Source organism: Schistosoma haematobium, chromosome 4 (genome assembly GCF_000699445.3).
Source record: "Schistosoma haematobium chromosome 4, whole genome shotgun sequence".
Classification (NCBI taxonomy): Eukaryota; Metazoa; Platyhelminthes; class Trematoda; order Strigeidida; family Schistosomatidae; genus Schistosoma; species Schistosoma haematobium.
This window is the reverse complement of record NC_067199.1, coordinates 37,767,650-37,780,414: the sequence shown is the minus strand read 5'-3', so window position 1 is coordinate 37,780,414 and position 12,765 is coordinate 37,767,650. Positions and strand designations below refer to the sequence as shown.

General features: G+C 30.8%; 1 protein-coding gene across 1 annotated transcript in view; it reads right to left on the bottom strand.

Moving 5' to 3' along the window:
• MS3_00008007 (uncharacterized protein) overlaps positions 1 to 11,598 on the bottom strand; it is a 57,819-nt gene extending 46,221 nt beyond the window's left edge. The window contains exon 1 of the mRNA XM_051216342.1: positions 11,191 to 11,598. Coding sequence (XP_051066919.1) covers positions 11,191 to 11,478 — 288 coding nt within the window. The 5' untranslated portion in view covers positions 11,479 to 11,598. The remainder of the gene's footprint in view (positions 1 to 11,190) is intronic.
• Between the last annotated feature and the right edge of the window lie 1,167 nt (positions 11,599 to 12,765).

The following is a 12,765-nucleotide window of genomic DNA, read 5'->3' as shown; positions in this document are numbered from 1 at the left end:
TTTGACTGAATAAGTAAAGCTGGATGATTACTGACAGTTGAATCCAGGATGTGTGTTTCGTCCTATTTGAGACTCATCAACTGGATGTATCTGTATCCTATAGTTGATATTTATTTAAGGACTCGAATGCGTCCTGGATTCCACTGTTAGCCACTAATCATATGTGTTTAGATTGATTATGACAATATCGAGACAATTCGTATAGGATGTCTATATGACAATAAGATATTAATCAATTGCAGTCCTAAACATCAATGAAAAGATCCAAGTAAACAAAACATAATGGATTTAAAACTAGCATCTTCTCCTATCGATTGACTGATCAAGTAATTAAGATAATGTAATAGAAAGATTACAGTGATAGATTACGTAATATGAATAATAAAAATAGATTTAGTGAGTGTAATAAAATGATTAAAATGATTAGTTATTGTAGCAAAAACATTTTAATCATCTTATTACATTCACCAAATCTATTGTTGGGAAGCAAAACCCGACTCACACTTCCGTGTCGTGTCTCTTGGATAGTGGAACGGATGACCCATGAACTAACGTGAGCGGCAACCCAGGTGGTAGAGATCGAGTTAATCACCCACTCGACCGATACCTTCAGACCAATTATGAAATCCACAAAAAATCACAGCACAATTATTCTTGGATGGAAAAACGACAAAAATTGATGAAAGTGGTGCATGCAATGTACGGGGGTCACTTCTTACGGCGCAAACTCCAACCGGTTGCAAAAACAGCTGTTCTAGCCCTGGTAATTGTGCCCTGCTTCGATGTGGTCTGTTTCTCGCTAGAAGGACCTACTAGGCTTCATCAACTTGTTTGGCTGGAAGGGGCAACCACAAATCTATTGTTATTATTCGTATTATGTAATGTAGTATTTTAATCTTTCTAATACATTATCTTGGTTATTTGTGTCCATATTTCCTCACGGAATTAGTACTTTAACAAAAAATGATCAAGTAACTGTTGTTATTATTGATGTTTACCCTGTAATTTTCTGACAATGTCCTTTCCTATGACTTGTCTTTTTTTATTTTACAGTCAATTATAATTAACCAATTCAGTTGGATTTATGTAATAGATGTCTAGTGATTACTGACTGGTTTGATTGTTAAGCTTCTAAGAATTGTCTAGTCTTTTTACTTTTATTCACATATTTCAAAGTTTTCTCAGTGCAATATATAGTTATAGTTCATTGTTTATATCAATATAGAGATAAAGAAATGTTATGATGTCTTGAAAGTTAACCAGTGTTTATTTAGCCACTACTAACCTATACCATCATTATCGATATGTTCCTTGAATTTCTTCTTCTATGAACTCAAATCGATCATATTTTTGATCAACTATCGATAGATTGATTATATACAAGATTGTAGTCCCTTTTCGATTATTTATCTGGATTTTGATCATTTTGTGATATGAACTGATTATTATTATTATTATTTAAACTGGATTAGTGTAGGCAACTTGGTTACACTTCATAAATAAATATCAAACCGAGCAAGGTTCAAAGTTAGCTACCAATCCACAAAAAAGTATTGATGTGAACTGGTTGCACTTGTATAACGCTATAAAAATTGCAGGCAATTTTTCTTGCAGCTTCTTAAATTATCCTGCTTATAAACATTAGATAGCTTGTAGAAGTCGTTTAAACTCATTACGGCCATTGGAAGAAAGACATTTTGTGTGAATAAAACAGTCTGTGAAGTTGAGAGAACGTTAGTTAGTGACTAAAAAAGTGTTCAAAATGTTGGGTAGAAACATTTTAACTAGTCTGTTGCCCCAGCACCGCCAGTTATACTATCTTATGTTCCTTTAACCGTGAATACTGATTCATCTAAGAAATTAGGGGTCTGTAAATAAGTTCAATTTCTGAAGCTCCACAATTCATCCAGGATGAACTTTAGACCGAAGACTATTTATCAAGAAAGGAAATGAACTTTTCGATATAATGGAAAGAAAAGTCAATTTTCGATTGATTTACTCATTATGAGTTTTGTTCAAGATTACTTCCGTTTTGATTCAATGTGATGATTACCCAGTGTAGTATTTGTTTTGTTCCTGTCGTATGATATTTTATTCTACATAATATACGATATTCTTGTATTCCATTGACATGAACTATGTGATTTGTTATAACTCGAAGTATTTTTCATATATGTGATTACATTCTAATTATTAATCGAAATGGGTGTACAATCAATATATAAATGAGTGTATTTTCTATTAGGGTCATCGTCGTGTTTTGGTGTTAATAAATCATCACTTATACCAGTCTTGTGTTCTTACCTTCGTGTCGTGGGAATTGCAGAGGTCCCTCGTTTCGAGTATAAATGATAAGCGTTTCCGACATAACAATCAGCGACGACCAGATACAAAAAGTAGCATTAAAAGAGCCAAGACAATAAGCATTCAAACGACATGTTATAACACTTTTAGTCAGCAAGTTAACTTCATTGGTTGGAAAATTTCAGGTAACAAGCTCCTCATAAACAATCGCAACCAACTACTTGAGTGAGAAGATCAAGAGCAAACGGGAGATTTATTGGTTAAGTCCAATCGAGAATTACGTGTACGTCTATTAATATATATACATCCCTTAGAAAATCAAATTGTGTGAATCTCTATGAGTCCTAGTGGTGGTATTGAAGTTAACATCAGTCTACATATAATAAAGTCCAGAGTGTTCTAGTACTGATTGGGTTATCTTCGGTACTATTATGATGTTGATCTGACCATAAATATCAATAATGCAGTCAATCAACGAGAGCAGTTCTGCTGTATGTTTGTGAAACCTAACTTCTTCAAACTGAAAATTTTGGACAATTCCCAATATTCGTTCGTCGATGGTTACAAATAATGTCTGTCATCCATTGACATCATCTTATTATTAATCCCAAGGTTCAGTCGTTTGTGTGTTGAATGCAGTGATAGCGATTCAACTGATGATATCAATTTGAAACACAGGGTTCAGTGGTTAGAACATATCTTGAAGATAATATTTCATCGACTTTTATAGGGAGGATTATTCATCTACAATGCGATTGAGTAGGAACAGTGGAAAGGTAGTCAATTTGATGACATATCATCAGTATATTTTCTTATCCCTTAGTTGATATTCTACTAATTATCCAAATCATTAACTTGGAATATTATTTTAGACATTAACTTGGAATAGAAACTGATGACAAATCTATAATTATTCATTATAAAAGTGAGTTTACTTCCCTTAACTGAAAGAAATCTTTCTAGGTGGGATTTTTTTTAAGTGAACAGTATCATTTTTTAAAATCATATATTAATCACACATTAATTTCACTCCCCTTGCTATCTCTGTCACTCTCTCTCTCTCTCTCACTTCATTTTCTTTGTAATAACATTACTCTAGTTGTGGTGGGGTTTTTTGTTGGCGCCCTACTGTAACAAAATTCCTGTCTACTATAAATACATCATTAGAAATACATTTAAATATTTCATTTTCTTGTATAAAATGAAGATTGATCAATTCATTGCAAAATCTCAGCATGTTAATAATTTACCAAAGGAAATAGTTACTTAGTTTTAAGAAAAAGTAAATTAATTATTCTACTTGGTAACCAATAAGAAATGAGTATATACCATAGAATCTAATCAATAAATTTATTAAATATTATGATTAATAATCTTTACTCTTTGTAGTTAAGGTGTCATTATGAATTGTTGATGGTATATTATTTCAATTGTTGTAATCTATTATTATGGATAAAGTAATGAGGTATTCATGGGATCACTACTAAGCCATAATTTGGCTAATATCTTAGTGAGTAATCTTGAATAAACGAAACTTAAACAAGAAATCGAAGATAGGGTATTCTACTGAAAGTATGCTGATAATATATTGATTATTAATGGTATGATGTGTGCTACTGATATCGACAGATATAAGTAGTATGTATCACTAATCGTAAGTGGAATGACTGGTGGTAGAAGGTTAAGAGGATTGAAAAGAAGAGAACAAGAACATAGAGTGATTAGTGTGCAAACGAAGAAATAATCAAGTTTGAGACAATTGATTGACATTTTACCAATGAATTATTTACTGTACGATTCTCAAATTTTACTGGGATTCTGTAATTTTGTATTTAAATACATTTGCTTGCCCACACTTGTGTTCTCGTTCACTATATTGTTAATAATATGAACCATGCCTCACAGTTGTTCTACCAACTTCATGAAGTGGATGTTAACATCGAATTCACTATTGGATATGAACACAGTATAATCAATTTAAGAATTTAAATATGAAAATAGAACTCAGGAATAGTGGAACAATCGAGATCATATTCGGAAAAGAAATATAGATCAGTGAATACTTAAATTATAATAGTTTATGTCGTGTTAGTTATGAATATTGTCTAGTCGAAACCCTGTGTAGTAGGACTAGAAAGTTGTGTTCAACCGATAAAATACAACAAGAAATACCATACATTGAAAAGTGCCTTATAACAAACGAATATTCGAATTGATTATGAAAAATTCCAAAAATCAAATATTAACCGAGAACCTGTCTTCATTCGGATTTCATTCGAAGGTTAAGAGATTTGAGGCATGACCGATAAAAGGATTAAATCAGAACTAAATATAAGCTTCTATCTAGCTCAACCATTTTCGGTGTAGAACATCAGATGTTCCTTAAACTAACTAAATGTGGGTCAGTACCGTTCTGAGATCACCTTTATATTTATTTGTGAATTCGCAAGTAAGTGTGAATATAAGTACATAGGAAGGACTGAAAAGATGGTATCTACAAGGTTTTGAGAATATATTCCATGTAAGTTCTGTCAGAAAAGAAGTAAACTATTTGCAAGTGCGATCATTAAACATTTAATGGACAGTGAACACAACATGGAGGTCTAAAGAGCATTCAAAGTAATTCACAGGCAGTATACATCACTTTCACTTCGTTTTGTAGAGGTCAGCTCTATGAAGTGCTTTCAACCTGACTTTTGCATACAGAAAATAATTGTGGTAAACCTCTTATTGACATGGCAAGATGGTTATAATATGTTAACGTTTGTCAGTTACATTATCTCTTAATAATGGTTTATAGCTTAAATTAAAAAGTTCCACTGACATTCACTCAAGCCCTTAACTTTAATATTATGTTAAACAGGTGCCTTGACTATCATGCACTTTCACAATTGACTTCACAAGTCCATCTAAGCTAGACCACCATTGAAAACCTGAAACCACTGGACGGCCATTTTGTCCTAGTACGGGACTCCTTAACAGTGAGCATCCACGACCCCTTACTTCAGACTGTAAACCAGGAACTTCGGTCTCGCGCGCGAACGCTTAACCTCTGGACCACTAAGGGGGGTCTGATGGTGTCAATTTCTGACTTTAATCGATCCATGATCTTGCTCAACTCTTCAAACATTATCTAGAATAGATAACTGTCTCATACCCAGCACATATTGGACTTCACTGGTCGACTCATGAATTCGACTATTAAAATTACTGCAATCTCCACAAATCCCCATTCTGATAATTGTAAAATAATGTTGTAACATCCATTCAAAAGTAAAGAATTTTCATTGTTATAAAGAATGTACGGAGATAGTAGAATTTTCATAGTTTAAATTACAAACTAATCTAAGCTAGACCATCTTTGAAAATCTGGAAGTATTGAACAGTTGTTTCGTTCTAGCATGAGATTCCTCAACATTACACATTCATGATACCGTAAATGGGAATTGTTCCCATATTGCTTTTACATAAATCATTTCAAATTTATCATGTCCTTTCGTATTAATTCGTTATTTATTCATCATGAGTTACATTAGATTCGTGTAACATCACAAAGAATTAAATACATGGAAAGAAATAATGCATCATTGTAACGGTAAATTTGTTTCGTTATTTTGTTATTTTCTAATTCAATTCAATTCTCCCTCCCTCTCTTTTTCTCTCTTATAATAATGATCATTTGAGACCTTTAATATTTTACAAAGTGATCAACTACCTAATTAATTACCTTTCTGTAAAACTATAGTGATAGCTAGACATGTTTTATTAAGATTAGATAATGGCTAGCAGTGAAATTTTAGGTCATATGTTTTGTACTATTTCGGACTAATCAACCAAATGTACAAGCCAGTTTCCGATGCTAGTAATCAGATTGAAATTTTTATAGAAAGTAGAATGAGATGCTTATATCTGAATTCCACCACTAGCCACTATCTAACTTTAATAAAAACTTATGACGAAATGGTAATATCGAGGAAATTCATCCAGGAATCACAGATTTCAATGGATACTGATCTATCAGTATGGGGATTTTGAAAATTGTTGAGTTTTACTGAAATCACGAACTGATTTAAGTTAGGCAACTATTGAAAACCTGTAAGCATTGGAAAGATGTTTCGTCTTAGTATGATACCGCTCAGCACCACTGGACCTAGATACATTAGTTTAGATGTTAAGCGTTTGTGGGCGAGGTCAAAGGTTCTGGATTCGATTCATAGTCGTATATACGTAAGTATCCTTTGCTGAGGAGTACCTTATTAGGACGAAACGGCCATCCACTGTCTCTAGACTTCCAATGATGATTTAACTTAGATCAATTCGTGATCTCAGTAAGATACTGATTTATTGGAGTCTTCAACATCAACCATGAGAAGATAGAAATCATTCCAAATGCATATCATTAACGTTATTAAGTGTTTCCCTATTAATAATTATATTTTATTGAATTTATAGAATTTAATAACGGTCCTATTAATTGGATGATGGCAATCGACAAGACTGTCAGTACCTGTATTTCGTTCTGTATATAACGTTCATCATCTGTGTTCATCTGAAACCATGAAGTAACATTTGCTCTCACTCTCTCCCTCTCTCTTTCTTGCTCTCTTCAGAGATATGAAATATGATTACTTACTGTTACGCTATAAAACCTAGCTAGATATATCCGCATGTGAAGCTTGTTAGTTAGGTAATTACAAGGATGGATAGAATCTTATGAATACTATGCATTACAAAAGCATGATCTAACACATGATTAAGGTCATCTTTACTCATTTTACACTACAATAATTATAATATAATGAATTGTAAGTACAAAGTTTATTTCATTCACTTAATTTTCAGAATGTGTTTTTTTCATAGATTTAACCACGAACTGATCTTAGCTAGATCATCATTGAAAACCTGAAAGCATTGGATGACCGTTCCTGCATTGGGCGATCACAAACTTGAGTGGTGTTTTTTCCCTCACAAATATTACGGTGGCGATTATTTTTATCCATCTAAAATAAACAACCACATTTACGTCCCTCGTGACTAAATTGAGGTTGACCAGACAATTATACTAATTTTAAGCAAAAATTGATGGTGGCTAGCAGCGGAATACAGGACGCGCGTTTCGTCTTATTTGGGACTCGCCAGCTGGATGTATGTGCATCCTAGAGTCGATGTTTACTCAGGAACTCGAACACAGTATCATTCTCTTTAAATGCCATCACGTTATCCACTTAGCTACTGAGCCCTGATAGCCACTAGTTTGTGCAATGGGGTGAAGTTTAATTCATCTTTATACTGGTTGCTTGAATCTTCCCACTGATGTTTGGAAATTAGATTGATCAGTTTCCAGCTGACGAGTTTCAAATAGGACGAAACGCGTGTCCTAGATTCCACTGTTAGTCACCATCCATCGTTGCTTAGAATGATTGTAAGTTAAGGCAATATCGAGGTAATCCGTACAGGTTGCATATATGCCAATAAGAGACTGATCAATTACAGTCCTAAACACCAATAGAACGATTCAAACAAATAATACAAAATGTATTATACTAATTATTTCCATTTATTTTTCTTCATCTGTCTTTCGAGTATATTCATTAATGTCTAATTATTTGAATACTTCTTGTAACTTATTTTAATACCTTTTAAATGAATGCTATTTCCATGTCTGTTTTCGCAAGTCTTAAATTAACATCCTATTATGAAACAATAATGATTCATGTACGGATTATTCATATCACAACTAGCACACTTGTCATTACACTATCAATTTACAGTTCTTACCTATTATGTTTGGTTATATAGTCTTTTTTATTGTTATCATTGCCCTATCACTTCTCTTGATTGATTGAATAATTTTCTTTGTTTCAACCATGAAATGATCTTAGTTAGACAATAATTAAGAACCAGGAAGCATTGAATGATTGCTTAGTATTAGAATGGAACACTTCAACAACATACATCCATGACCCTGTAAATAATATTGAACTTGGGAACGTATTGACCACGGTGCCGGTATCCAATGGTGTACATGTCTAACTTTAACCAGCTCATAATATCGCATGACTTTCTTGCATTGGCTGTAATGAATAACTATCTGATATCAGACACAGATTGAACTCTATTAGTCACAATTTCATATGTATATAAATATTTCTGCTTAATGAAAGTAAAGCTCAATGAATACCTTATTCAAAACAATGTTTGTTCAATTGTACATGTATTGTTTTAGTTTCAAATTTATTTTTAAAAACTAACCAAGATGTATATAACAAGATTTCGAAATCATAATAAGGCTTAATTAATTTAAAATATGGAGTTTTATTCTTTCAATTGAATAACAAAAAGGGGTTAGATTAATGTCTTTCAAACTAATTAGCTATGTAAAACAATTGTCAATCTATTATTCATGAATAAATAATGGTTAGTTAGTAAATGATATTGGTATCTACTCATACATTAATATAAGTAATATCTTTTTTCTAAAACGTAAACAAATAAAAAGGAGTTTTGTGTTTATAGTTGGATTTCTGAGTCAATTGAAACTAGACCATCATGGAAAATTTGAAAACACTGAACTTGATATATGACTAGTAATGTTATCCAGGGAATTATGTTTCATTCCATTTATAACAGACTAACCAACTGGATATAACTCCATTCTAGTGTTGATGTTCATATTAAAACTTGAACCCAATACCTTAGATGTTAAATGTTCAATAGTTTTTTCACATTAAACTATATCAATTCACATAATTACTAACTTATTAGATCAATTTTGAATGTATTAAGAAGTAATTTGTTATTTCTAAAATAAATTTGCTTAGGATGATTACAGTTGACAACAGACATTAAAATCAATTATAACCTTCAATTTTAAACAACAACAAAAAATTATAAACTCCTACTATTAACAAACATATAATCAAATTTATTCTACTGAAATCAATATAAATTCATAAGGAAAGAAAATAGATTATCAATTCCAGAATTCAGTGAAGACAATTTTCTTTTCGACGAAATCATTTACTTAAGCTGTACATTCGTATTTATAGTTATATGGATAATATATGTCTATAGAAAGATATAGAAAAGATTACATCATAAATTGATTCGAGACTTAATATCAAATGAGGTTACGCAATAATCAAGGGGTAGTGAAGGAATACAAGAAAGAAAATAGTTGATGGGTCAGATAATTGTTCAGATGATAGATATGAAGAAAAAACAACAAACATAGATGGCATAATAATAATAATAATAATAATAATAAACTGAATAATAATCAAGCGAACTTTTCCATGGTGGTCTAGCTTCAAATGACTCATGATCTCAACTATTGAAATTTCTATAAGGCAATAATAATAACTGATTAGAGTTTAAAATTGCAAATCAATATTTTATACACTGCTAAGGCATTGGTAATTCACGAACTCAAGCTCGAACTTTGCGTGTAGAAACGATTTGTCCAACCTGTCATCCCTCCTTCACCCTAAATGGTATATTATAGGTTTTTCTCCTTCTGCACTTTCATTTGATTATTATTGATTTTTTTAATTACTATTTTGCATTTTAACTACTAATCAGTTATTATTATTACCTTATACAAGTTTGCTGGATTATTATTCAGTTTATTATTATTAGTGTGCCATCTATGTTTGTCGTTTCTTTTTTATATCTGTCAATTGAACAATTATCTGACCCATCAATTATTTTCACCTTTACCCCTTGATTAGTACGTAACCTCATTTGATATTTAGTCTCTAACCGATTTATGATGTAATCTTTCCTATCCTGTTATAGATATATATTATCCACATACGAATGTACAGCTTAAGTAAATGATTTCGTCGAAAAGAAAATTTTCTTCGCCGAATTCTCTTTTTCTTAGAAAAATTAATTTTTTACGATGAAAAAAAAGGGATGAATGATACCATTTAAATTTCCATGATAAATAATACCTTTTTTGAAAATAAAGAAAAATCTATCATTTATGGTCAGATGTTATTAGTAAATCATTTCACCATATGTTGAATTTTTTTTCGAATACATTTAATATAAACAAACTTGTAATGATTTTTAACTGATTATTCCATTTTATTTTTCTATTGAGATCATGAACCGATCAATGTTAATCCATAATTGAAAACTTGGAAATACTGAATGATCATCTTGTCCTAGTATGGAACTGCCCAGGATTCGTGCGGAACTCGAAACCAGAACATTCAGTCATTACACGTGAATGCTTAACCTCTAGACCATTGATCTGGAATTAAACAATGTTAATATCTAACTCTAACTAGTCTATGATATTGCACCCTATACTGATAAGGATTCAATCTAAAAACATAATACGACCGACTAATAAATGTATTCATTACATGTATATGTGTACAATATTATAAGTTGTTATACGTTTGAAAGTGAACTAGTTACAAATGAAAAATCTTTTTACTGAAATATTTATAGATTATAGTCGTTATAAATTAACTTCATCTTGGGTAATATTAAAAACTAAAGGGTATTGAATAGTTATTTTATCATAACACTGAGCTCATCTATAGTACAATCTCAAAAGGAATCAAATGCCTAAATTTCATGACTTATTTAGAATAATTAATTATTAAAACTGTTTGAGATATAAAACAATGAATATATAATAGCATTACTGATGACTGCTTCGCTCCAAAAGTATATATATATATATATATATATATATATATATATATATATATATATATATATATGTCAATTATGATTTCTTACTAGGAATTCGGAAATGTCTTGATTATTTAGTGAAAAAGTTGATCAATGTGTTAAATATGTGACAAAAAAACTAATTAGCATTTATTACAGTGTAAGAAAAAAAAGCAAATAACAACTATTGCTCACTTTTGTCATCCATCTAGCTTCTTCAGAATCAAATATAATATATGGTGAATCAACACGTACTAAACGTTTATTTGGGAATTGATTATGAAAATCTCTTGTATCTAATGGTCCACTAGCTTCTAAATTACTTTCTAATTGTTTTGGTTGATATTCACCTGGTACAAATACATGAGAACGTGTACGTATTGGTGTACGATAAAACATTGATGATTTCATACATCCTTGAAGAATATTCACAGTATAAATTGTTAATAAAATGATTAATAATAAACAATGTGATTGATACATAATTTAAATATTATTGCATTATGATATAACAGTACTATCCAATGAAATATTCTTTATTTCTTTTCATAATTAAATATACCGATTGATAATGAATCCAAGACTATGGGGTTATGTAATTATATTGTATACAATAGAATAATTAAGTGGATTATCATCGAAATGAACATTATCAATGAATAACAAAAAAAGTCAAAATGAATTATTGAAAACACACAAATTAAATACTGTATGTGTATTTGTTTAGATGTGTCAAGTTTCTCTGTATATATAATTCATTTGCGTGGGTACATTTCAAAAAAGAAAGATATTTTTAATCATCATTTTCAATTCACTTATATCATTGTAATTTTGTCTCTCAAACAGTATGTTAGTGAATATCATAGTTAACACAATGTAGGCTACCATTCATTGTATATGTAATACTGATACATGTATCTATTAGTTAATCACAGTAGGGTTGTTTGTTTTTTTCTTCTGTTAGCTATGCCAGTGATGACATAATTTCTCAGATAATTTTCTAAAATCCATACTATTTTAACAAAGTATGTTTATGTGTAGATAATGTTTACCTCATTGTGAGGTTAACACTTTTAGCGTATAAAAGCGTCATGATACATATAAAGTAGAATATTATGTTGCCACCTACATCCTCTTATATAGAATAGATACACATCATAGATAGATTTTATAAATATGATCTGGCCCCCCCTATCTCTCATGAATATGATTGGCTGAATTTTCCATACGGCCAGTTATACATTAACCAATCATATCTGAAATGTATCGTCAATTGAAAGGGTTAGAATGTTCAAAATAACGAGTAGGTGTATTTACTGAACGCAGATAGACATACATTCTAAGTGACATCCAAAAAATATATTTTTTTGAATCTCTATGACACAAAATTGGTCAATGGCTAGTTTAATGTTTTACCAAAGTACGTAATCATAAGCTAACTAGAAAAAACTTACATAATACTGAACGAGTTCATAGTTGATTTTACTTGTTAAGGAAAGTGTAAAAATTCTTTTTTTCTAGAAAAAAAAAGCCAGAATAAAATGAAAAATCAAAATTTCAGTTAATGTACATTATGCTATTCGTTTTTCTTGAAAAACGAATTAGTTATCTACCTTAAAACTCTATACATCATACAGATGTCAAAGTATACTTACTTTAAAAAACTAATGACTATTGGTTAATAATAACACTTAGGGAAAATTCCCTTGATTTAACTTAGATTTAATGTAACTTTACCATGTTTCACTAATATTTAGTTTGTCCTTATTT